Raw genomic sequence first — 27,781 nt, forward strand, 5'->3', positions numbered from 1 at the left:
TACCCTGTAACTATTTTCTATAGCGATATCTAATTTATATTTTTTCATTTCCAGTTTAAAATGAATTTATAGTCTGAAAAGACTGTATGATAAATATAATATATGCCGTTTTATGAACACCAAAGAATGTTGTTCAAAAGACACTTTTGAATACCTATTTATAAACAGGTGAATATTTTCATTCTTATAATAGGAATTTTGATAAGTAGGATGAATTAATTTTAGTATGGTTACTATTTTCTTATCTATACCATAATGGCAAACATGTATTGTAAATCATATTTTTATCTTACCAATTTTAATATGTGAGAGGTTTTAGAAATTTGTTATAAGTTATTTTGATATTCTTTGTCTTATCTTTACACATTTTCTGGTCCAGAATCTTCAATACATATTAAAATTTTTGAGTGGTGGGAAAATAATCGCATATTGATGTTTTAATGCAATTTTGGTTTGTTAAAAAAATTTTTAAATAGATAGGTACAATAAATATTGCACCATTATCAAAATTGTCATTTCCCTTTGGAGGCATATAAACAGCAGGAAAGTTAAATTACTGTGATGAGAGATAAGGTGAGAGAGAGGGCAGGGGCTGAAGGTTAAGGGATTGCAGATGGAAAGTAGCACCAGTGTTAAGAACACCAGGGTACTAGGTCTAGCTCATACAAAACCATGTGATTTGAGGTAAATTAGCTTCTCTCAGTATCTTTTTTTTCCTTATACATAAAGTCAGAATAAAATTTCAAAATCGTAGGGTTATGAGGAGCAAAAGGAATAATGTGTGAACAAATAATGTAAGGAAAAAATTTTCTTAATGAATTGAAAGTTGAAAAGGGCTAAATAAAGTTGAGGTTTTCTTACTATTTTAAATCTGCCTTTAAAGGTAGCTTTCAATTTGTCTGTTTTTTTCTATTAAAATCAGCATCCCAAGAGATTAACTACATGTTAAATGTATTAATAAGTTCAAAATAATACCCCAAACCGTAGCCTGTAACAGTTCATTTGCACCAAGAAGAATGGTTATGGTTGTTTACCACACCTACTAATTTTTTTCCCCTTCCCTTTATTCCAAGCATTGTTTTTCCCTTATTACCAACTTGGGAGCTCATGATTTCCACTTAGAATTAACTTTACATCTGTTATAGTATAGATTTATTGTTCCTTTTACATAGTAATTGATAAAACTTTTGGGGCACCTGGGTGGCATCCAACTTCAGCTCGGGTCATGATCTCGTCGTATGAGAGTTCAAGCCCTGCATCAGGCTCTCTGCTTTAAGCACAGAGCCCACTTGAGATTCTCTGTCTCCTTATCTCCCCGCTCACTCTCTGTTTCTTAAAAATAAAAATAAAACATTTTAAAAAATAATTTAGAAAATTAACAAACTTTACATTTTTCTAATCATAATAGAATAATGAAGCTCTATATATAATTAAATATCTGTAACATAGGATTCGTTTTACTTTAAATTTAGATTATCATTCTCCCCTAAAATTTTAATGCAGAGACGTTTGTTTTTACTAGTTAATGGTCACATTGTTCAAAATTAAAGAGTGAATGGCAAAAAGCTTCACACCTGTCACTCAGATACACAGCTCTCCCTCCTCTCTAGAAATTACCACACTTGGGGCACCTGGGTGACACAGTTGGTTAAGTGTCTGACTCTTGGTTTTGGCTCAGGTCGTGATCTCACAGTTCATGAATTCAAGCCCTGCGCTGGGATCTGTGCTGACAGCCCAGAGATGCAGAGCCTGCTTAGGATTCTGACTCCCTCCTTCTCTTCCCCTCCCCGGCTGGCTTGCTCTCTTGCTCTCTCAAAAATAAATAAATATTAAAAAAAAAAAAAAGAAATTACCACTTTTCAGTTTCTAGTATATCCTTCCAAATACCTTATGAATGTGCAAATATATGTATGTATTATTTTTCCCTTAGAAATTATTCCATACTTGAAACATTAAGTAGCATCCCCACTTTTTTCCTCAGCTGTGTAGCAACCCTGTGATTTAGCAACCCTGCATTTTTTTAGATTGGTTCAAATGTTTTGCTATTACAGACTGCTGATATGAGTAGCTTTGCATGAATATTGTGCATATGAGCAAGTAAATATGTAAAATGTATTCCAACATGCAGGAGTTCAAGGTCAAAGGGTTTAGAGCTTGTATAAATGTGAAAAATATTACTAAATTGTACTCCATAGAGATTGTAACAGCTTACCCTTCCATCAGCAATGTTAGAGGTCTTAAAATATTTTAAGACCACGGGTGCCTGGCTGGCTCAGTTTGTAGGCCATGTGACTCTTGATCTCAGGGTGGTGAATTTGAGCCCCGTGTTGGGCATAGATATTATAAGTAAACAAACAAATAAATAAATAAATCTCACCTAATAAGAATTCTAACAGTTAAAAAAAAGAATTTTAAGACAATAAAATTCTTAAAAATTTAAGAATTTGGGGGCAAACATTTCTTATAGCCCTAATTCATGTGCAAGTTAAATACGCAGAGATTATATATAGATGCTAAACTGAATTCGATTATAAAACCACTAGTGTTCATTTTTCAGAGTGACCTTTCAGAAGGAAAATTTTCTAGTAAATAATGTATAATAAAATTAAAATGGTAAAGTTGTATTTTTTTAATCAAATTTATTCTATGACTTACTTGTTCCTTGTATCCACAGTACCGTTTCTGAGACGAATAATATTATATTATCTGCATATACAAATACAGTGTTCTGTTACATGTTTTTCTTTTCTGATATATTTGTTGAGGTACACTTATGTACACAATGAAATACACAGATTTTAAGTGCTCAGTTCAGTGAGCTCACTCCAGGCAAGTGGGAGGGAACATGAAACATGCAGCCGCTTTGGAGAAGTGTTTGCCAATTACTTTTAAAGTTAAACATATATCTCCCCTGTGACCCAGCAATTCTGTTCCTGGGTATTTACCCAATTTACCTGAGAAATGGAAAGGTGTGTCCACAAAAAGACTTGTATAAGAATGTACCTAGTCATGATATCCAAATACCAGAAACAACCCAAATAGCCGTCAACAAGATGGATAAATAAACTGAGGCATATTCATAGCAGAACAGTACTGAGCAGTTAAAAAAAAATTACTGTTCTAAAAATGTAGGTAAATATCAAAAACATTATGTCAAGTGAAAGAAGCCAGATTCAAGAGTTCTTACTTTATGATTACCTGTATATGAAATCCAAGAGCATCTGGGAGAATCTATTTCCTTGCTCATTCAGATTGTTGACTGAATTCAGTGCTTGTAGTTGTAGGACTGAGGTCCCTGTTTCTTTGTTGGTATCGCAGCTTCTAGAGGCCACCTGCATTCCTTGGCTTCCTCCACCTCCAAACCCAGTACCATGGGTCATATGCTCCTCACCTCAAATCTCTCGTTTCCTCTCCTACTGTTGTATCTTTCTCTGACCTATTTTTCTGCCTTTCTCTTCTACTTCTAAGGACTCATGTGGTTACACCAGGCCCATCCATGAAACATATTCAAAGGTATGTTCATATTCTCAGGTTGTAGGCATTAGGGCAAGGAAGTTTCTTTAATTTTTTATTTATTTTTTGAGAGAGAGCAAGGGAGCATGAGCAAAGGAGGGGCAGAGGAAAAGGGAGAGAGAGAATCTTAAGCAGGCTCCATGCCCAGCACAGAGCCCAACGCCAGGCTGGATCTCACAACCATGAGATCCTGACCTGAGCTGAAACCAAGAGTCAGACACTTAACCAACTGAGCCACTCAGGTGCCCCAGCAAGGACATCTTAAAGGGGAGTGGTTCATTCTGCCTACCACATGGTTGGCTTGGGGAGACAGAATTTATTGAAAAAGGGGCAAGGGGCATCTTTTTGAAGTAATGGAAATGTTCTATATCTAGATCTAACATAGGTGTATATAATTGGCAAAATCCTTTAATTATAACATATATTATTGCACTTTTGTAAGTGTACCTATAATTTGCTAGTGAGTATTCATTTAGAAGCTACTATATGCTAGGCACTGTATAAACAGTTTACATAATCATCTCTGCATTTTTTTTCTCCTCATACTCTGGTGTTATCATATACTAAGTTTGCTTTAACTGATCTAGTTCAATAATGCAGCCTGGTGGAGAAGATTTTTTCAGGTACATTTTGTTCCACTTTATTGCCATTTTCCACTTGAATTTAAAGACCAAGGAGATTTCCCCCTGCAACAAAGTATAGTACACAGATCTATCAATGTTAATACTCACCTAGTTACGGGAAACATAAGAAAATAATACATTCAATGGTTTATGGCTTTTTAGACATTCAGTAAATTCATACTCAACAAGAATTTGTGGGAGTCCTTCTTACCAAGACACAGCTATAGGGATAAAGTCATAAGTGAAACAAAGTCCTGCCCTAATGGAGCTGACTTTCTAATCGAGGAGACAGACTAATATGTGAAAAACAGTTTATGATAGTTGAGAAAAGCAATAACTTATTGGCCCCTTATCGTGTATCAGATGGGCAATGTTCCAAGCAACAAATACAGAATTACCCCCACTTTCTTGATGAGGAAACTAAGGCAGGAAAAGGTTAATTTAGCTTGCCCCAAGCCATACACCTAGTAAGTGGTAAAGTCAACTTTTCAAACCAGGCACTCCGGTTTCAGGACTAACACTCCACTGGAGCACAACACAAGGATAGAGAGTAACATGGTGCTGGAGAATGGCCAAAGAGGATCTCCGTGGAAGAAAACCTGAGAACCTGATTTAAGTAAGGAGGCAAACAATATCTAGAATTCTAGACTATTCTACCCATACCCAGTGTTCTAGACTGAGCATCAAATGCAAGGCATCTGGGGCAGGAGGTGCTTAACATGCGAGAAGAAGAGCAGGAAAACCAGTGTGAAAGCAAATCAGGCAGGTGGTGTGGTCAGGACATGGAAAGCCTGTAGAGGGCTTGGAGGAAGGGACTTACTGAGCTGATAGGTTTCAAGAGGATCAGCGTGGGAGAGTGACAGTGCAACCTTGAGGAGAGTTAGAAGGCTTTTGCCCAAGCCCCAGTGAGAGAGGATGGTGATTTGAACTATGTGACATGTTCATTGCCTCATATTTGTAAGTTTGCCATTTAAAGTAAAAAAAAAAAAAAAAAAAAAAAAAAAAAAAAAAAAAAAAAAAAAATCAGACACAAACCCTTTCTTCAACACACTCGTTACAGCAGAGAAGATAAGATGAAAATAACTATAATTCAAGATTTGGAGAGATTTGGTGCCATAAGGGAGTGGTAAAATTCAGTATGGAGAGGTCACTTTTAGCTGAAGGAGGTGGCATTTGACAAATCTAAAGAACTGGTGGAAATAAGACGGCAAGGGGCTGAATTCCATCAGAGTGAACTGCGTAAACCCATTAGTATTTCAGTTTTGCATAATCATGGCTTTCGCATATGAAATTCTTAGGCCTGTGATTAGAAGGTTTAAGAGGAGAGCGCTGAGGGTACTTGAATACCAGAGTACAAGTTAACCATAGACCTCTAGGTAATCCTATGGGGGCGTTATTGTCTAGCCCTGTGAAAAATGTTAGCTAAATGATACATACTTTTCAAGTGGAGTGTCCCATTTGGGTTTGCTTTGATTTTCCATAGAAGCAAGATAGGAATGCCTAATCTGAAAGGCTGCAAGTTGATACAGTGGGCTGGACACTGGCCTAGGAATCACCACAGCCGTGATCTAAGGGCTGGTCACTTGTTCTCAGATGTAAAATGATGGGGTTTGGATCCAGTGAACATAAGATTATCCCTTTCATTCCTATGAAATTAAGGCAATAGTTCTATTTACTTTTTATTTTCTTTTAAGGTTTATTTATTTACTTTGGGAGAGAGAGAGTGAAAGCAGGGAAGGGGCACAGAGAGAGGGAGAGGGAGGATCCCAAGGAGATCCACACTGCCAGCACAGAGCCTGACCCGGGGCTCAAATTCAAACCCTGAGGTCATGACCTGAGCCCAAATCAAGAGTTGAATGCTTAACCTACTGAGACACCCGGGCGCCCGAGGACAATAGTTCTATTTTTTTATATAATTTTTTTAATGTATATTTTTGAGAGAGAGAGAAGCTTGATCGTGAGCAGATGGGGGCAGGATAGGGGAGTGGGGAAGAGGAGGGGGGGAAGGGAGCAGAGAGAGGCAGAGACCCAGAATCGGAACTCCCAGACTCCAGACTCTGAGCTGTCAGCACAGAACCCAACGCAGGGCTCGCACTCACGAGCCATCATGACCTGAGCCAAAGTCTGTCACTTAACCAACTAAGCCACTCAGGGGCCCCAAGGCAATTGTTCTAAATTAATGTACGGGAACTTTTTTGTTAAAGGCACCTACCTATTTAGATAAAAGATGCATTAATGGCCTAATATGTATAAAGCAGAGTGGATGACGCAAAGAGGTCTGATAGGGCCTCTGTCCTTACAGTAAAGCAATAGTTACTGAGCATATAAAAATAAGTGAATGAGGGGTGTCTGGGTGACTCAGTCGATTAAGCATTGACTCTTGATTTCGGCTCAAGTCATGATTTCTGCATTCGTGGGTTCAAGCCCCAAGTCAGGCTCTGCGCTGACAGTGCAGCTCCTGCTTGATGTTCTCTCTCTGTTTTATATATATATATATATATATATATATATATATATACACATACACACACACACATATACACACATATATATGTATATATATTGTATATATGTATATATATTGTATATATGTATATATATTGTATATATGTATATATATTGTATATATGTATATATATTGTGTGTATATATATATATATATATGAGAAAGAAGAGATTGATGTTGGGAAAAAGATGAAGGAAATATCGCTCTGAGTTCAGAAGAGAAAGAAAACTCTCCCGGGAGATTAGAAAAACCTTTATGGAGAAGAAGGCATACATTGTTAATAGGAAAAATCAGTGGAATTCACGATGATTTTGAACTAGACTTGTCCTCATCCTGGCCACATGACAAAGCGGCTTAAACTCTGAGCTTCAGCTTCCTCAGGAGCATCACAGAGTTTCTGCAGGATCAGTGGCACCTTTCATCTACTCCCCACCTCTGACTCTACCCAACAGCTGATTGTAGAGTTCAGCTGGGCACCATTGCAAGACGTAACTTGTCCTGTAAAGCTTCTGCTCTGGACCAGCCCCCAGGTTACTTAGCCACAGTCTCAGAGCCTCAGGCTACACAGCTTTCTAGACTACTCACTCCACCAAGACTGACTACTGTGCAGAGCAAGTCAGATCACATCGGTAGTGGACTGCAGAAGAGAAGCCTGACTTCAGTTTCCAGGACTAGCACAGGCCCTCTCTCATTCTCTCTCACGCCTCTTTGGCCCTTCCTCTTCTTCATTCCCTTTTATCTGCCTCAGCCTTCTTGGCATCCCTTAACTCAGCACAGTAACTGAAGTTACTACAAGGACTGAAATTAGGCCTTGGAGGCGCCTGTCTGACTCATCGGAGGAACGTGTGACTCCTGATCTCAGGGTCGTGGATTTGAGCCCCATGTTGGGCATAGAAATTACTTAAAAAAAAAACATAAACTTAAATTTTTTTTTTAATGTTTGTTTATTCTTGAGAGAGAGAGAGCGCGACAGAGCCCGAGCAGCAGAGGGGCAGAGAAAGAGGGAGACACAGAATCCGAAGCAGGCTCTGAGCTGCTCAGGCTCCAGGCTCTGAGCTGTCAGCAAAAGCCTGACGCAGGGCTCGAACTCAGAGACCGTGAGATCCTGACCTGAGCTGACGTCGAGTTGGACACTTAACCGACTGAGCCACCCAGCACCCCTCTTCCCTTTATTCTTAATGTTATATGCCAGTACAGCGTGTTATGGGATCAGTGTTTTGTTCATTTATTTTGCAGAGTAATCAGATGTGAATTCATGAAACTATGTTCTTTGGTCCTGGGAAGTTTTCTTGCATTGTTTATTTAACAGTATCCTCTGTGAATTTTCTCTGGTTTATTTTTCTGGAACTATTAGTTGTATATTAGACCTTGTGGAATGATCCTCTAATTTTCTTTTCTTTTCTATAGTCCATCTGTTTGTCTTTTTATCCTTTTTTTCCCGGGAAATTTCTGTGACTTTCTCTTTCAAACCTATTGCATTTTTAATTTTTGCTGTCATATTTTTAAGCTTGCAGTGCTGTCTTATAAACTTACTTGTGGATGCATTATTTTTATTTTTCTGATGATATGGGTGGTAACTTTTTTTTATTTTTTAGCTTTCTACTTGAATTGCTTGTTCATTTGAGGTTTCTTTTTGTTTGTTTTGGTCTCTTTCTTTCAAGTTGGAGCATGTCCTCAAATGTCTGGTGCTCAATGGCTGGCTATTAATAGTTTTTGTTTATTTGTCTCTTATTTTATTTTTTTATACTTATTTATTTTTCAGAGAGAGAGAGCACAGAGGAGGGGCAGAGAGAGAGGGAAAGAGAGAGCATTCAAAGCAGGCTCCACGCTCTCAGCACAGAGCCCAATGTGGGGCTCGAACCCACAAGCTGTGAGATCATGACCTGAGCTGAAGTCGAACATTTAACTGAACTGAGCCACCCAGGCGCCCCAGTTTGTTTGTTATTTAAATGTTTATTTATTTTTGAGGGAGAGCACACCTGCACATGTGTGTGAGTGGGGGAGGGACAGAGAGAGAGGAGGACAGAGGATCTGTAGCAGGCTGTGTACTTACAGCAGACAGCCTGATGCAGGGCTTGAACTCACAAACCATGAGATAATGACCTGAGCCAAAGTTGGATGCTTAACCAACTGAGCCATTCAGGCGCCCCTGTATATTAATGATTAAGAGTAAAACACTAAAATTGACTAGAAGCTCTGTGTCAGCATGCCAGCATGTCAAGTAATGAGCATCACTTTCAGGGTGACCCAGCCATTTCTTTGGATAGTCTACCCATCAGTATTTTTGAGATTTTTCTTTTCTCTTGGGCAGGTCCACTCCCCAGAGAGGCAAGGCCTTATCTCGTTTTGGAGAATATAAGTTCAGCTACCTGCATTTAGGGGACTGAGTGGAAGAAAGGAACTGGAGGTCTCGCCATTTGGCGTAGAGAATTTTACTTCATCCTCTCTCAACTTGCCCAGCACCTGAGTCCAGAGTTCCTTTAGTTCAGCCTCTCCAAACATAAACTTCCAGTCAGCTGGGACCAGAAAGACGCTGTGCTCTCACCGCACTCAAATGCGTAGGAGGGAATCAACTAATTCTGTTTCAGCTCCACCTACACCACCACTTTCATAGGCTCCTGGTACTCCCCATTCCTGAAACCCGCCGGCGCCTATAGCAAGATTCAGTTTGCTTCTTGGTTTCCCACCACTAGCTTAGATTTCAACTTTCTTGGGCTCTCTGGTACTTCCATTACCACTTTTTGATTTGATTTCCTGCTTCCAAAATGTTGGCATTATTGTCTCCTCACCTATCCTTCTTCTGTTTTCTGAGACACCTCTGAGACAACACTGATCTCCAACCTCTCTGATCTTATTGCCCAATTTTCTTAACGGACTTCTCCCATTTGGTTCAATTTTAAATATGGAGTGCCCCAGGGCTTGCTCTTGGCATCTAGGCTTCTTTACATTCCTTCTCTGGATGACCTCCTCTGTGTTAGGATTTAAATACCATTTACAGCCAAAGAAGACTTAAGCTCCCTCCCTGGGCTCTGCCTAGTGGACCTCTCCTCCCCCATACCTTTAAGCATTCCAAATGTAGCAGAATTCTTGATCTCCTACTCACAACCTGCCACCCATTAAAAGCTGCTCCTCTCTTAGTCTTTCTGTTTCAGTTACTCAGGTCAAAACCTGGGAGTCACACTTTACTTATTATTATTTAAAGTTTTATTCATTAAGTAATCTCTACAACCAATGTGGGGCTTGAACTCAAGACCCTGAGATCAAGAGTCGCATGCTTATCTGACTGAGCCACCCAAGCGCCCCTCCTACAATAGTTTCTTAATGGCTCCTCTGGCTGTTCTTTTCCTTCCTCCTGCTTCCCTCCTCCTCCCGAACCTACATACATTATCTCCACAGTAACTAAGGTAATCTTTTTGAAAGATGGATTATGCCACAGTTTGGCTTGAAACCCTCCAAAAGGTTGCACTGCATTTACATAGCCCAGACTCTTGACCTTGCTTTACAAAGACTTGTGTAATTTTATTCTTTCTAATTTCTTCGATCTCATTTTCACTCTATCCCCCATACTCTAGCTACACGCTTTTCTGAATATGACAAATTCATTGCTATCCCTGGGTATTTAAAAGGCTATTTCCTCTATCTGGAATGTTCTCCTTCTTGTCATTTAAACCTCACCTTAACCTAGGAATTATGTCACCTTCTCAGACCATCCCTGACTACCAAGTCCAAGGTAGCTACCAAGTTACTCTATTTATATCACTTTCTTTTCATTCTCTGCCTAGCACTTAGTAGTATCTGACTTTTCTTTTTTTCACTTTGTTTACTTATTTACCTGTTCTCTCTCTCTCTCCGTCTCTCTCTCTGTCTCTCTTTCTCTTTCTATCTCCCTCTTACTGGAATATAAGGTTTGTGAGAATGAGGAACTTCTCTGTTTTGTTCAGAGATATATTCCTAGCACTTAGAACAGGGCCTGGTATGTAGTCAGCCCTATTAACTTGGCCAGAGGAGAGAACATTGAGTTCATTGACTTCACACTGTATAGTTAGCTCACTTAGGAGAAAGACACACACATTTTTAAATATTGTAAAGAAAGGAGGTGATCCATGGTACTTAATGCTAATTAAGCAAAACAAAACAAAACAAAACCCAAAACTAGCATATTGAATGAGTCTATAGGTATGTACATAGTTGGCAAGATTTCTCAACTCTGGCTCTACCAGACTATTGACATTTTGGGCTGAATAATTATTTGTGTATGTGTTTGGGAGGGTGGGAGCTGTCCTATGCATTGTAGGAAAAGCTGTGGGAACTGTTCCAGATTAAAGGAAGCTAAATGCAACATCTGGCTCTAGACTGCATCCTCTACTGGAGGAGGGAAGATGCTGTAAGTGACATTATTAGATCAACTGACAAATCTGGAATATAAACTAGGTTGCATTTAATACTGTAATAAAGTAAACTTATGAGGCACCTCAGTTGGTTAAGCTGCTGACACTTGATTTTGGCTCAGGTCATGATCTCATGGTTCATGAGATTGAGCCTTGAGATAGGCTTTGTGCTGATAGTTCCGAGCCTGCTTGGGATTCTCTCTCTCCCTCTCTCTGTGCTCTTCACCTGCTCATGTGCATGCACATGTGCACTCTCTCTCTAAAAATAAACATTTGGGGCGCCTGGGTGGCGCAGTCGGTTAGCGTCCGACTTCAGCCAGGTCACGATCTCGCGGTCCGGGAGTTCGGGCCCCGCGTCAGGCTCTGGGCTGATGGCTCAGAGCCTGGAGCCTGTTTCGGATTCTATGTCTCCCTCTCTCTCTGCCCCTCCCCCGTTCATGCTCTGTCTCTCTCTGTCCCAAAAAAATAAATAAACGTTGAAAATAAATAAATAAATAAATAAATAAATAAATAAATAAATATAAACATTAAAAACAGTATACTTATGAAGTTGATAACTGTATTGTGGTTATATATGAGATTATCCTTTTTTCTTAGGAAATGCACACCAAAGAATTAAGGGATAAAGGGCCGTAAGTATGTATAACTTACCATCCAATGTTTCAGGAAGAAACAAATTTTTCATAGAGTTTATTAATTTTGAGACAGAGAGAGAGAGAGAGAGAGAGAGAGACTGCAAGCAGGAGAGGGGTAGAGAGAGGAAAAGAGAATCCCAAGAAGGCTCTGTGCTGACAGCAAGATCGATTTTGCAAATCCTGAGATCATGACCTGAGCCGAAATCAAGAGTCAGAGGCTTAACCAGCTGAGCCAGCCACCCAGGTGCCCCAGGAAGAAAATTTTTATATACAGTGAGACATAGAGATATATATAGAAAGAGAGAAAAATAAATGATAAAGCAAATGAATTAATATGTTAAGGGTACTTGAATCTGGGCAAAAGGTATATGTATGTTCTTTGTAATAATTTTGTTTGCAACTTTCCTAAATTTGAAATCATTTTCAAATAAAAAGCTAAAATAAAAGATTGGCTTTGGGAAGCAATTGGAGTAAAGTAATCTGGCGGGTTAAAAAGCCGACAATATTCTTTTTAATGTTTACTTATTTTTGAGAGAGAGAGAGTGAGTGAGTGAGTGGGGGAGGAGCAGAGCGAGAGGGAGACACAGACTCCAAAGCAGACTCCGAGCGCTGAGCACACAGCCTGACGGGGGGCGGGGGTTCGAACCCACGAACCGTGGGATCCTGACCTGAGCCGAAGTCGGACGCTAAACCGACTGAGTCACCCAGGCGCCCCGAAGCTGACAATATTCTTAACATACAATTGGTGCTGTGGAAACTTCAGGGATCCAAAAAATAGCCAAAGTTTCGTTCCCACGTAATTCATTTTGTGATCCTGGGAAAGTCACCCAAACCCTCTCTGAGCTTCAGTTCCTCCACCCCAGGAATGAAAACAAATGAAAGATATTCAAATCAAATGAAAGAATGTATTTTAAAGCCTTTCCTGCTACAGTCCACTGCAGAAGAGGAAAGTGTGTAACAACAAGCAAGATTACAGCCATAACTGCTTCTCAGTTTCTCCAACTCTCGCTGCCCCACTGGCACTTTTCAGAGGCCACCAGCCACTCCCTGGGCGAGCTCCCGCTGAGCTCAAGGTCTCCTCTCCAGGCCGGCGGCACACTGCCTGCTCGCCTCTCCAGGTGGCAGCACAGCTGCCAGAGAGCAGAGGCCTGGCCCCGCCCCCTCTCGAACGTCTCCGCGGGATCGCCCAGGAAACGCATTCTCGGAGGAACAGGCAGCCGCCAATGGGAAGGGAGCGAGTGCCACGAACAGACCAATGAGGAGGGAGCAGTGCGGGGTTTAAACCTGAGGCTGGGTACTGCTCCTCCCGGCGTGCTGCGGAGGAACGACTGTTGGTCTGCGGTGCGTTCAGGTCCCCGGCTCTTCGGTGGCTACCGTGCTCTGCTTCTCCCCGTTGAGCTGCTGCCTGGTGAAGAGGAAGCCATGGCGCTCCGGGTCACCAGGGTGAGCTGCTGCGGACGATGAACAAACGCGGCCTTCCTGGCTTGCTGCGTGTCCTCATATCCTCTGTCGCCTGCCGGAGGCTCTCGAGCGGACCAGGGCAGCGATTTGGGGAGGAGGACGGGGGCGGGGGGGATCGGTGGGCCCCTGGCTTGGTGGGGGAGTTAGGTGGACCGACGGAGAGAGGAAGAGAACTGGACCAGCCTTGGATAAATGCTTGCCGCGAGTGGGGAGGGCGATGGAGGGTCCACAGGAAACCTCTTTTAAAATGTGATACAGGGCCCCAGAGCAGACACCCACCAACCTCATAACCCCGTTCCCGGAGAGAAAATGCCTGCAATTGCAGGCTTCTCTATTTCCTTTCAAATGTAAATTCGTGGAATTTTAGGGTCGGCCGGGACTAAACCGACCACCCCTGAATAGATGAGTGAAGAGGTTCTGGGAAGAAATTGACATGTCACAACCGAAGGGTAGATCCTGGAACCCCGGTTTTCCTTGGGAACCCTTTTTTTACAGCCAACTTTTGTCCTGAAAGCCTCTCTCTTGCCCCACCTTAATTGACCCTTGACTTACTCCGCTCTGATTGGGCCAGCTCTGAAAGTGGTCTTGCTTCTTTCAGAACACGAAAGTTAATGTTGAAAATAAAGCAAAGATCAGTATGGCAGGCGCAAAGCGCGTGCCTCTGGCCACTGTTGCAGCCTCCAAGCCGGGACTGAGGCCAAGAACAGCCCTCGGAGACATTGGTAACAAAGTCAGTGAACAGCCACAAGCCAAATTGCCTCTGAAAAAGGTAACTATCTCTTCCTGATCTAACTTCTCAGTAAGAGTCCACCTTACAGCTGTGACCCTTGATGCAGAAACAGTTCGTTTTCTTCTTTCATCCACAGGAAGCAAAAACTTTGGCTCCTGGAAAAGTTATTGCTAAAAAAATACCAAAACCTCTGGACAAAGCACCCGAGCCTGTGTCTGTACCTGTGCCAGAACCAGAGCCAGAACATGAGCCTGTTAAAGAAGAAAAGCTTTCTCCGGAGCCTATTTTGGTAAACTTTGGTTTGGTTGTTTCTTTCCCTCATTTAATAATAACGTGGAATCAGTGTTTGAACAAATAGTAATAATAGTAACATTTATAGAGTGCTTAGCAGGAGGTAGCCTCTGCACTTCAAATACATTTAACTCCCCCAATTTTTAATTTTTTTTTTAATGTTTATTTATTTTTGAGAGAGAGAGTGTGTGTGTGAGCGAGGGAGAGGCAGAGAGAGGGGGAGACACAGAATCCGAAGCAGGCTCTGGGCTCTGAGCTGTCAGCACAAAGCCTGATGCGGAGCTCAAACCCACAAACCCAGAGATCATGACCTGAACCAAAGTCAGACGCTTAACCAACTGAGCCACCCAGGCGCCCCATAACTCACCCAATCTTTGTATGGACTCTCTTACTTGTATTACTACCTCTACTTTTTAGATAATGGCTTAGAGAAGTATTAGGTAAATTTTCTAGAGTCACACATCTGATCACACATATGGACTTAAACCCAGGCCATCTGGCTTCAGAACCTAGGCTCTAAATCGTTTTGTTATACTGCCTCCCCCCTTTTATTTATTTATTTATTTATTTATTTATTTATTTATTTATTTATTTTAAGTTTATTTGAAAGAGAAAGTTCTCTCAAAGGGGCAGAGAGAGGGAGAGAGAATCCCAAGCAGGCTCCATGCTTTCAATGTGGAGCCCACTGCGGGGTCAAACCCTTGAACCATGAGATCATGACCTGAGCCAAAATCAAGAGTCATTGGAAGCTTAAGAGACTGAGACACTCAGGAGCCCCTCCCACTCTTTATTAATGGTATTGATTTATCATATGTGCATGGATCAAAGATTTTACTGTCTTTGGTACAAGCCATCTGACCAGAATTTATTGACTGAAACAGATGATCTTGAATCCTTTTATTCCCTAATGTGGCCACTGAATAATTAATAAGCCTGTAACACTGGAATATATAAAAGTGTAAAGCAGAAAAAAATGTAGATTTTCAGAGTAGATAAAATGAGTTAACATTTGGCCTCAAAAACTAAAATTAAGAACTTAACTAAACATCAGTCATGTAAATATATCCACTCCTTTGAAGGAGAAACGGGGCACCTAAAAGGGGCTTTGCTGAATTTACAATGAACTGCATTTAATGAAGCTCTAATTTTATAAGAATACTTTTTTTTTCAGTGTTTATTTTGAGACAGCACATGAGAGAGAGCAGGGTAGGGGCAGAGAGAGGGAGAGACAGTGAATCCCAAGCAGGCTCTGCACTGAGAGTGCAGGGCTCGATGTGGGGCTCGACCATAAACTGGAGATGACCTGAGCCAAAGTCGGACGCTTAACAGACTGAGCCACCCAGGTGCCCCTACAATGGCATCTTTAAATTAAAAAACAAAAAGTAGGTGCCCCTGGGTGGTTCAGTCAATTGAGCATCCCACTCTTGATTTCTGCTCAGGTCCTAGGATCTGCCGGGGTGGTGGGATCAAGCACAGGCTCCACTCCTAAATAAAAAATTGCATGCATGCATACATACATACATACATACATACATACATACATACAAACAAAACAAAGTAGTTAAAACCAGTTGAGAAAATGATCTGTAAAAGTCATTCAGCCTAGCCCCTTATATCTAAGGGTGGGAGATCTGAGGCTGTTGCTTTAGTATTAACATTCTGGACATGACACATGAAACCTATAGCATGTACAGTCATACCAACTATGTGTGGTTTCCTTGAAAGTCCCATACTGATGGTCTTTGCTGTCCCACTTATTTAAAAAAGGCCTTTCCTACCCTCACACTCTTTTAGCTAGTAATCTTTTCATCTTTCAAAACAGCTCAAACATCAACTCCTGAAATTTTCCCTAACTTTCCCCACCCCTGTTCTTAGACTCTTATCTCCTCATTTTATTTACTTCTGTCTTCTAAATTCAAATCCCTTTGGGGTGCCTGGGTGGCTCAGCCACTTGAGTGATCGACTTCGGCTCAGGTCCTGATCTCACTGTTTGTGAGTTCAAGCCCCATGTCGGGCTCTGTGCTGACAGCTCTGAGCCTGGAGCCTGCTTGGGATTCTGTGTCTCCCTCTCTCTCTTCCCCTCCCCCCCTCATGCTCTGTCTCTCTCTGTCTCAGAAATAAACATTAAAAAATAAATTAAAAAATAGATAGATAGATTCAAATCCCTTTGAGGACACTGTAAAGACCATGTCTTGCACAGGACTTGACTAGAAGAACATGATCAATGAATGTTTGAACAAAGGGGAAACTGGAGCTTGAAGGAAATGGTTAATGATAACGAATGAACTCTGTTAGTCCTTGGTAGGTAGGACAGACATTGTGTTTTCCTGGGCAGTGAGAAGCAGTCCATGTTTTGAAATGAAGACAAAAGACTCATTCATTTGGATTGACTTCACATGACACTGATAAACAGATTTGTTATTTAATCATTTCCTTTAGAAGAAAGTCTAACGTGATTTTGTTTGCTTTTTCTCTGTTTTACCCATTCGTGTCGAGGTTCTACTGATTTCAAAGCGGCTCATTCTGTTTGGGCATTTCACTTTTGTATTAATCATGTCCTAAAGAGAAACTGAATAAATTTGAAAAGAAACTAATTTTCCTTTAAGGAAATGAACTGTGAATTATATGTCTCTTTAGCAGTTGGTCTGTTGAATTGGTACCAATAATTGGGCCTTCATTCCTGGATGGTATGCTTCTCTTTTCTACTATTTCAAAAGGTTTCTCTATTTCAAGGTTGATACTCCGTCTCCAAGCCCAATGGAAACGTCTGGATGTGCCCCTGCAGAAGAATATCTGTGTCAGGCTTTCTCTGATGTAATTCTTGCAGTGAACGATGTGGATGCAGAAGATGGAGCTGATCCAAACCTTTGTAGTGAATATGTGAAAGATATTTATGCTTATCTGAGACAACTTGAGGTCTGTATTACTTCCAGAATATTTGTTTTTTCTAAATGGTGCTTAGCTTTATTAAAGATATTTTACTTTGTTTACAAGAATTCAAGCAGGATGTAAGTAGCGTTTCTTAACAGATGCCACTTGGAAATTCTTCTTCGTGGGGTACCAAAAATCAAGTCCCCAGACAAGCCAAGGATATCTTTTGTTTGCCATTTTGGACAGAGAAAATTCAAAGTGACACTGGGTACTGCCCGAATGCTTTTTTTTTTTTTTCTCTTTTTCAAAAAAAATTTTTTGATGTTTATTTTTAAGAAAGAGAGTGCAAGCTGGGGAGGGGCACAGAGAGAGGGAGACATAGAATCTGTAGCAGGCTCCAGGCTCTGAGCTGTCAGCCTAGAGCCTGATGCAGGCCTCAAACTCAACAAACCACGAGATCATGACCTGAGCCAAAGTCAGATGCTTAACCAACTCAGCCATCCAGGTGCCCCCAGAACCCTAATGAATGCCCATAGGTTAAGGATGGGCAATTCCCAGGCTCTGTGTTTGAGGATTAGAGGCAGGAGGTAGGCCGTAATGGAGAATATGCCGAAAAACTATGACCACCAGCAACACAAGGCACTTTGGGTCCTTGTGGCTGATGTGCATGTAACACCAGGGAAATTTTTCTGTGTCTGAGAGTACAATAAAAAAGTTTTTGGTTTTCTTCCACTTCATATCACTTCTGAAACTTCATATTAGTGGCATATGCCCTCTGCTCCTCCTGCCCACCAAAACAAGGAAGCATTCTGTATGCTAACAAAAAAGCAAACAAGCACATTTGCCCAGTTGTGTGTTTATAAGGCATTCTCTTCTTTCAGCACCATTTAACATCTTTTCTCTCTTGTCTGGTTCTTCTGGGCATCCAAAAGATTTTCTATACAATTGTTCTGTAAGAAGACTTCCTTGCCAGGACCAGTCTTCCACTTTGGGTTTCATCTCCCTTTTTAAAGTTTTCTAACTTTGGTGGGGTGGGTTTAGCAGATGTATGCGTTGGTCCTTGATGGTTCATTCTTTTTACCTATGGTGTGTTGAGGGTTTAAATCCTACAGCAGGAGAGTGGTAGCATATAGGTTCCAGCTGATCTGGAAAATAGCTGGTGCTATTTTTCTCTACTTCATAAAGCTCAGGTTCTGGGTTTATAGTCTTAAGTGAAAAGATCTGAGATGATGGCAAGATATCTTGGGGTTGAAGTGGTTACAGAGTGTGGGCAGGTAACAGTGATGGTAAGTTGAACTTAGTGAGATCTGCCAATATGAAAAACCTGTCAAACTGCCCTATTTAATGTTTGCTTTCTTCCTCAGTGATAGAGCTGATTGTAGTGACAGTATGAAGAATTAAGTTGACACCTGTTAGAGATTCTAAATGCTCCATTACTGTTCTGTGATGACTAATATTTCTGATCAGAAATGTCACAGGGAGTCTTGCTTCTAAAGGATAATCAGCATTCTTTTGCAGGAAGAGCAAGCAGTAAGACCAAAATACCTCCTGGGTCGTGAAGTCACTGGAAACATGAGAGCCATCCTAATTGACTGGCTAGTACAGGTTCAAATGAAATTCAGGTTACTGCAGGAGACCATGTACATGACTGTTTCCATTATTGATCGGTTCATGCAGGTGAGCATAATTCAGTACCTGAGGGTTCTCCATTCCAGGGTTCTAGCTGAGTCCTAAGAAACAAACTTCTCCGGCTAACATCTGTCTTGTGGGGTAGAGTGTCATTAATTGAGATTTTGCTATTAGAATGTTTTTTCCCATGTTCCCTTCATAGCTATGTTGTCTCTTTTTTTTCAAGTACATATTAGTTGTTCATCAGGTTGGAATTCCCGTTGCAGAATAATTGTGTACCCAAGAAGATGCTGCAGCTGGTTGGTGTCACTGCCATGTTTATTGCAAGTAAATACGAAGAAATGTACCCTCCAGAAATTGGGGACTTTGCCTTTGTGACTGACAACACTTACACCAAGCACCAAATCAGACAGATGGAAATGAAGATTCTAAGATCTTTAAATTTTGGTCTGGGCCGCCCTCTACCCCTGCATTTCCTTCGGAGAGCATCTAAGATTGGAGAGGTACAGATTTCTTGGATAATCTTTAGTATGGGACATTATGAAATATTGCTAATCACAAAGATCTGATTCACCTGACTTATAACTCTACATGAGGAAGACATCAAGATGTTCTTTATTTCCAGTCAGGCTATGTATTAATGTTTTCATTGAGGCTTTCCATGGGTAGTTGAATTTGACAGTTTAAAAAAAATTTTTTAATGTTTATTTTGAGAGAGATATAGCGGGAGTGGGGGAGGGGCAGAGAGAGAGAGAGGGAGACACAATCGGAAGCAGGCTCCAAGCTCCCAACTGTCAGCACAGAGCCCGACGTAGGGCTTGATCTCACAAACTGTGAGATCATGACCTGACCTGAAGTCAGATGCTCAACCGACCGAGCCACCCAGGCGCCCCAGCATTTGAGAGTTTATAGACAAATACTTGTAATGATAGTTAAGGGTATACTGGTTATTGCCATAACAGAATTCTGACAAAAGCTCAGAGACCTGTGGGTTTTGTTTCAGGTTGATGTTGAGCAACATACTTTGGCCAAATACCTGATGGAGCTAACTATGCTGGATTACGATATGGTGCACTTTCCTCCTTCTCAGATTGCAGCAGGAGCTTTTTGCCTAGCACTAAAAATTCTCGACAATGGTGAATGGGTAAGCTCTTCCCGCAGACTTACATTACCCGAAGCTTTTAAATTTTAAGTGATGTTTGCGCTAATACTGGACCGTTTTCATTAAAGGACAATTCAAATGATTTCTAAAAATAGAGCATCGACTGAGAGAATGATTAAAAATGTTATCTTGTTTACTATGTGTTCATAAGATATTCCCACTTCGTTACCTAATTTCACCTTACACAGATGAAGACTCTCAGGCAGGTCAAATGACATGCTAGAAGTCCATTCATACTCCCTGATTCTACACATATTTCTCCTATGTGCCATGTGCTACCCTAGGCCTTAGGAGTAGTATTAGGCATGCGAATGTTGGTGTCAAACAATTTGGAGCCCAGCTTTGGAGGGTACACTAGTCAGCAATTAAAGAAGTTTAATTAGGTTTGAGCACATTAGTGTATAATAGGTTTAATAAGTACAGGGTCCTGGAGAAGCAAGAAAGAAGAGTATTTGGGGAAGAAGTCATCTTAAATTTATCTTAAATTTCAATTATAATCAGTCCTACAGAATCCCTCTTCCTACCCCCTACTCTTGACTAACTTACAGAAATTTTCTGAGAACCATTCTTCATGAGCATTTCTAACATTAACTTTTGTTGCCGTAGACACCAACTTTACAGCATTACCTGTCATACACTGAAGAATCCCTTCTAAATGTTATGCAACACCTGGCTAAGAATATAGTCATGGTGAATCGTGGGCTTACAAAGCACATGGTAAGTCAGGGGCATTGTAAGATGTTGGGAGGACAAGTGAAAATACTTAAGACTTCAAGTCTGTAAATGAATAGTTTATTTTCAAGGAGTTGATTTTTTTTTTTTTATATATAATGTTATTGTTTTAAGTGTATTAATACTTAAGAGAGAGAGAACACCAAGAGAATGAGGGGGAGGGAGAAAGAGAACAACAAGCAGACTCCACGCTGGCAACGGTGTGGAGCCCAACACAGGGCTCTGTCCCACGAATTCTGAGATCCGTGACCTGAGCGAAAACTGAGGCGCTTAACCAACTGAGCCACCCAACTGCCCTTGGAATTATTTTAAGTGACTCTCTGTACTATTGGGTCTCACAATGTTTTCCTTTTTCCCTTCATTAATTATTATGCTTTTGTCTTCCAGACTATCAAGAACAAGTATGCCACATCTAAGCATGCTAAGATCAGCACTCTAGCACAACTAAATTCTGCACTAGTTCAAGATTTAGCCAAGGCTGTGGCAAAGGTGTAACTTGTAAACTTGAGTTGGAGTACTATAATAACTACAAATAAAATTGGCACCATGTGCCATCTGTACATATTATATGTTACGTTTACTTACTTTTAATAAAGTTTGTGGTCCTTTTTATTTCTTACACCTTAACTCATTTGAATGTGGCTACTTCCTACTCAAGGGTAACCAAAAAGGTGTGTTAAAGATACGATGGGGAATATAAAAAGTGCTTTCAGTTTATTGGGACCCAGCACATATATATAATTGTTACTTGTGTTTGTTTTATGTACCTGGCTTTGCATTCTTGTATGAATTACTATGGTCATGAAGGCATTTAAAGCTGTTCTCTAGGGCATACTGCATGTAAGCCCAATTATCTTGGAGAATATGCTGCCTTATTCTGTCAAAGATCTGCCACCTTACCCCTAGTCCTCCTGTTTTCTGTTTCTTCTGGTGGTTGCTGCCATAATTCTAAGTAGTTTTTACTTCTACCACTATTTCTTAAACTATCAACTTTTTTATTTGCAAAAATAAAAACTTTATATTCTACACTTTTTCACTTTCTTGATTGATCAAATAAAAGCAGATCCTCAAAACATAAAAGTATCTAAAAAAAAGTTAATTTACTCCCCACCCCCTACTCTTACAGCTCAATCCCATCCATCTGAAGGTACCAACAACAGTTTGGGGTGTATCCTTCTTTGCTTCTATAAATACAAATATACTTATAAATAAGTTGTTAGGGGGATTTCTAAGAAACGGAATCATTCCATATATAAGCAATTCCTTTTAACATGTATAGGCCTTACCTGTATGTAGGCATTTCCATTCCATAGTATGGATAAACTATAGGTTATCCGTTCTGTTGATCTTCAGATTGCTTTTCCTCTTCGCTCCTACAGATAAACCTGTTGATCATTAAATACCATGCTTTCCTTTTTGTACTCTGGGTTCTCTAGGTATGTGCATTCTAAGTTTTGGCAGGTGCTGCCAGATGACTCTCAAGTGTCATCAGCGATGTACAAAAGTGCTGGATTTCTCTGCTTCCTTGCCAGAACCGAAGATAATGATTCTCCAATTTCTGTGAATTTGGCAAGAAATAATCTAAGTTGTTTGCTGTCCTAATTTTTTAATTCTGATGGCTAGGTTGAATAAATTTTTGTTGATTACTTATCGATATGTAAGGTTTTTCCATTTTGTCATTTGTCTTTTGATTGTTGATGCTCTTTTGCCATGCAGACACTGAAGTTTTTATATTGTTAAATCTTGTTTTCTACAGTTGCTTTTGGATTTTCAGTCTTAAGATCTACTCCATCTCAAAACAGTAAACATGTAAAATTTGGAGTTTTCCCCATTTATATCTATAATCCCTCAATAAACTTTCTGTATATGGCATAAAGTAAGACTCTTCCAGATGGGTGCCCACCTATGCCAGTGTCACATGATCAAGATTATCCTTGTCCAGCTGAATTGAAACAATTCCCATCTATTTCCTAATCTTTTTTCCTGTGATAAGTGTAAAACTATTATATTATCTGGTAAGGTGAAGCAATCACTATTTCTCAGATATTTGGGGGCAGTTTCAAACATAACAGAAAGTTATGTCCAGTTACCGAGAAGCTCCTTTGAGGTTTTGAGTATACATCATGTCTTCCCATCCAGAAGCATTTGTCTCCAAAATCTGTTGCATGCCCTCCAATGGAATGTTAAAATTTTAGTTCTAGAATTACTGCACTTGTATTGTCAAGTTTATTGCTGGTTTTGTGGGGGTTTTGTCACTACTGTGAATACAATCTATTTCCCACTAATTTTATTGCTAGTTGTAGTTTGCTTACCCAACTGACATCAGTTTTTTTATTCAATTTGTGTTTTTTGTTTGTTTTGGTTTGATTTTTTACTCAATTTGTTTTAATGGAGTTCTCTAGGCCTTAAATCCACAGATTTTGTTTTTTTTCAGTGTTTATGGTATTTATTGTTTTAGAGTCTCCAAAATAATCATAATAAACAGATCCCAGCCCTCTATTTTGTTCCTGGATTAGACATCTAAGTATTTTTATTTACTCTTTTTGCTGTTAGGCTTTAAGTACTCTTTATGTTTTAGATTTTTTTCTTTTATTTCTGTTTAGAGTTAAGTGGCAAGGCTGTGGAAATTCATTTGCTTTTTCAGCTTTAATATTCCACATTAGAGTTTTCCTAAAGTGGAATGAATTCTTGCTCATGATACATGGGTTTAATCTGTTTCTTTGAGAAGATTGTGTATCTTATTTGGTAAACTGGTTCAGTCTTGTTATGGTTTTCTAGTTTTTCTCTTACTACCTTTAAGTTGGATCAAAGACATTTACATTTTTACATCTCATAATTGAAAATTACTCGTTCATTGAAAAATTTTTAATGTTTTTATTTTTGAGACAGAGAGCATGAGCAGGGGAGGGGCAGAGAGAGAAGAAGATACAGAATCTGAAGCAGGCTCCGAGCTGTCAGCACAGAGCCCGACAGGGGGCCCGAACCCACAGACTATGAGATCATGACCTGAGCCGAAGTCAGATGCACAACCGACTGAGCCACCCCGGCGCCCCGAAAAATTTTTTAATTAAACTGTAAAGTCGTGGGGCGCCGGGGTGGCTCAGTCAGTTAAGCATCCAACTTCAGCTCAGGTCACGATCTCACGGTTTGTGCGTTTGAGCCCCGCGTCAGGCTCTTGTGCTGACAGCTCAGAACCTGGAACCTGGAGCCTGCTTCAGATTCTGTGTCTTCCTCTCTCTCTGCCCCACCCCCACATGTGCTGTGTCTGTCTCAAAAATAAATAAGTGTAAACTGTAAAGTCCTTTGGCCTGGATCTGCTTAGAATGGTATGTTTTACATTGCCAGTATTTTTTAGGAATTACCTTCCCTCTATTAATAGGAAATAACTATTCTAGATTCTTAAAATTATAGTCGTATATATAGTTTGTGTCTCATTCTTGATACTTTTGTTTTCTAACTGGGCTTGACTGGCGGGTTTTTATTGGTGTTTTGAGAAAAGGGGTTTTGTCCTTGCTTCGGCAGCACATTTACTAAAAGAGCCAGGTTTGGTGTTACCATTTCTGCTACCTTTGTTTTGTAGTTTTAGTTTTTTATTTTTTTAACTTTTTAAGTTTATTTCTTTGAGAGAGAGAGAATTCGAAGCAGGCTCCGCACTGTTAGCGCATACCCACACACGAGGCTTGAACCCAAGAACCAAACCATGAGCTCCATGACCTGAGCCAAAACCAAGAGCCAGAGGTCACTGTAATTTTAGCTTTTACACCAATTCTCACCATCTGTTTTTCTTTTTCTTTTCTTTTTTTAGTTTCAGTTAAATACTCCATGTATTTTAGTGGTAAAATCCTTGATGCATTCTCCTTTGAAACAGCTTGTTTCTGAAGCCCTCCTTTTCATCTTTTTCTGGTCATTAAAATTTCTTTTGCAGTCCTTCCTTGATCTGGAGATTATTTAACTGCTCATTTTCCTTTTAATTTTTTTTTTTCTTTTCTTTTAGATAGAGTGAGCAGGGGAAAAGGGGAGAGGTAGGGAGGGAGGGAGAGAATCTTAAGCAGGCTTCACATTGAGCACAGAGCTGGGCATAGGGTTAGATCCCACAACCCTGGGATGATGACTTGGGATGAAATCAAGAGCTGGTTGCTCTACTGACTGAGCCACCCAGGCACCCCTTAACTGCTCAACTTCTAAGTAGTTTATTTTTATTTTTATTTTGTTTAAATATATGAAATTTATTGTCAAATTGGTTTCTCTAAGTAGTGTTCTTTTGGAATATTTTGGAATTCTTTGGTGATTTTTAATTTCATTGGAAATGGAGGTTTTTAAAAAGACTCTGAAACCACGTTTTCTCTGTGGGTAAGTACTTGAAAGACTTCTGTAAATATTCCAAGGATACAAGAAAGAATTGTTTTCTGATGGGCAAAGTTGTAGGTACTTATGTAGGCAAATATTAAACTCCAGGTGTAAAGAAAGAAAAGTATGTGTGTGTGATGGGGGGATATATACATGTTTGCATATATTTTTCTTTCTCAGAGCCACTTCAAAGTAAATTTAAAGAAAAAAAATTTTTTTAACATTTATTCCTCTTTGAGAGACAGAGCATGAGTGTGGGAGGGGCAGCAAGAGAGGAGACAGAATCGGAAGCAGGCTCCAGGCTCTGAGCTGTTGGCACAGAGCCCAATGTGGGGCTTGAACTCACAAACCATGAGATCATGACCTGAGCCAAAGTAGGACACTTAACCAACTGAGCCATCCAGGTGCCCCTCAAAGTAAATTTTAGATGTCAAGATAAGGTCACCTTAACATACTAGGTCATGCATCTCCTAAGAATTCAGTCATTTTCCTAAATAACCACAATCTTTATCATGCTAAGACAATTAACTTCTATGTGTAATATGCAGTGTGTATTCACATTTTCTCCATTGTCCCAAAATGTTTTACAAACTTTTTTTTCCAATTTAGGTTCCAACTAAAATTAATTTGTTTCCATATACATGCTTTTTGTTTTTCAAGGCATGGACATGAACTGTCTAGTCCATTTGTCTTATAGAATGTCCCTCATTTTAGATTTCTTGTCTGATTTTTTTTTTGTCTGATTGTTTTTTGATAGTTAAATTCAGGTTATGCATTCCCCAAGAATATAGGTGATTTGTACAACGTATGCATATTGGAGTTAAATATTAGTTGTTACACTACTGAAGATATTGTGTTTGATCATCCGGTTAAGGTGGTAACCACCTGATAGAGCTTTGCTGTAAAGGCGCTGTTCTCTTTAGTTTTATTATTCATTAATATTAACTTTGAAACCTACACCTCACTAGAATGACATGATGTATTACCTAATTGCATTATCCCTTCTATATTATTAGAGATTCTCTAAAGAATAGCTCCACACTCACATCTGTCCCTTTTTGTTTTACTATGGATTAAAAAAAAAAAAAAAAACAAAAAACCTTTGTTATAAACAATTATCATAGTGCTTCTCAAAGTGTCATCCCGAACCAGCAGCATGAACATCACCTGGGCATTTGTTAGAAACATAAATCATAATCAAAACTTGGGAGAGACACCAAGCAATCTTTTTTTTTTTTTAATTTTTGAAATTCCAGTATAACAGTGTTACGTTAGTTTCAGGTGTACAATGTAGTGATTCAACAATTCTCCACATACTCAGTGTTCTGCACAGTAACTGTGCTTTTAATCCCCTTCACCTATTTCACCCATCTCCCCATCCACCTAGTAGTCTGTTTTAAACCAGTCCTCCCCATGATTCTCATTCCTGCTCAGATGGAGAACTACTGCATTGTCTTTGTCCCAAATTTGGCCTTGGACACCTGATAGGTTTAAAAGGATGAGATTCATGTGAGATACTGGAAGACGTCCAGGGTAAAGCCAAAGCACAAGATTGTTTTTGTATAAAACAAATAATGGGGGGTGGGGGTGCCTGGATGGCTCAGTCTGTTAAGCGACTTACTCTTAATTTCGGGTCAGGACATGATCTTATGGTTCATGGTTTCCAGCCTGGCATCCGGCTCTCTTGCTGTCAGCACGGAGGGCTTCAGATCCTGTCTCCCCCTCTCTCTGCCCTTTCGTCTCTCTCTGCCTCTATCTCTAAATAAGAGATAATTACTTTGATAATTACTTTGATAATGAAGAGGAAGAAAGTAGAGAGCACTGTGTGATCAAGTGTAACTGAGCGGAAACTAGTTATACGAGGGGAATGCTCGGCTCCCTTGTTCAAAGAGGTCTGAGTTGCTGTGCTTGTGCTACAAGGCTAGAGTGTCCCTTACACGACCGACCCTAATGAAAAACTACCAATCAATGGGGCGTTTTACGTCCCACATTGTCTCCATTAGCCGCTCATTTAGCTGCCGAGCTAAAAAAGCTTGATTGCAAGCTGATAAATCGACAAGGTGGCACTTGGGGGCACAGGACTGTTGTAAGAATGAATCTTACGGATAGTGAAATTTCACACTGCAAGTCTGGGGTTCAAGGATATGCACTGACTCATAGAGGGCTTTAAGTTATCTCTGAACTCTAGACACTGTTCTCCGCCAAATGAGGGAGTCTGGACACTATGAGCTCAGATGGAAAGTCTACTTAAACAACATTCCGGTGTTTCCCTTTCCAAGCCCGCGAATGTTAAGGGAGTACCAAGATGGGTTAAAAAAAAACCAAAACAACAAAAAACATACACACACACACACACACACACACAAAAACCCACAAAACTGTCTCGAAGATCTCCTGTCCCAGAGCCAAGGATGAACGGCCATTTATGTCGGAGTTTTCCAGCCTGTTCCTGGGCGCCGGGGTGTGTCCCAAAGGGCTGTAGCCCAACTCCTAGCCCAGCACTCGACAGAGCTGATGCTTAAAGTTCAACTTTTCTTTTTTTAAATTTTTTTTCAACGTTTATTTATTTCCGGGACAGAGAGAGACAGAGCACGAATGGGGGAGGGGCAGAGAGAGAGGGAGACACAGAACCGGAAACAGGCTCCAGGCTCTGAGCCATCAGCCCAGAGCCCGACGCGGGGCTCGAACTCACGGACCGCGAGATCGTGACCTGGCTGAAGTCGGACGCTTAACCGACTGCGCCACCCAGGCGCCCCCAACTTTTCTTATTAGTGATCTGTAATGGTTGCAAATACTAGCCAGGACTGGAGAAACAGAAGTAACCACGGCAACCAGGGGACGGGACGGAAGGGGTGGAGCCGTGGGGCGGAAGGGGCCGGACTGGAAGCGACGG

The 27,781-nt window shown here is 40.4% G+C and overlaps 1 protein-coding gene across 1 annotated transcript; it reads left to right on the forward strand.

Annotated features, from left to right (window-relative positions):
• The first annotated feature begins 12,886 nt into the window (after nucleotides 1–12,886).
• On the forward strand, nucleotides 12,887–22,191 carry CCNB1 (cyclin B1). Its single transcript, XM_030322314.2, has 9 exons — nucleotides 12,887–13,108; nucleotides 13,725–13,895; nucleotides 13,993–14,145; nucleotides 16,881–17,063; nucleotides 18,537–18,695; nucleotides 18,914–19,150; nucleotides 19,651–19,791; nucleotides 20,416–20,526; nucleotides 20,929–22,191. The coding sequence occupies exons 1-9, from the start codon at nucleotides 13,088–13,090 to the stop codon at nucleotides 21,034–21,036; spliced, it is 1,284 nt and encodes a 427-aa protein (XP_030178174.1). The 5' UTR covers nucleotides 12,887–13,087; the 3' UTR covers nucleotides 21,037–22,191.
• The last annotated feature ends 5,590 nt before the right edge of the window (nucleotides 22,192–27,781 follow it).

This window comes from Lynx canadensis, chromosome A1 (genome assembly GCF_007474595.2).
Source record: "Lynx canadensis isolate LIC74 chromosome A1, mLynCan4.pri.v2, whole genome shotgun sequence".
Lineage (NCBI taxonomy): Eukaryota > Metazoa > Chordata > Mammalia > Carnivora > Felidae > Lynx > Lynx canadensis.

Bases quoted from the DNA above. Each gene is read 5' to 3' on its own strand.
- CCNB1 (XM_030322314.2), top strand. From the start codon at position 13,088: ATGGCGCTCCGGGTCACCAGG. The intron at 17,064-18,536 runs GTCTGTATTACT...ATTCTTTTGCAG, and splicing joins CTTATCTGAGACAACTTGAG to GAAGAGCAAGCAGTAAGACC. The intron at 19,151-19,650 runs GTACAGATTTCT...GTTTTGTTTCAG, and splicing joins GAGCATCTAAGATTGGAGAG to GTTGATGTTGAGCAACATAC.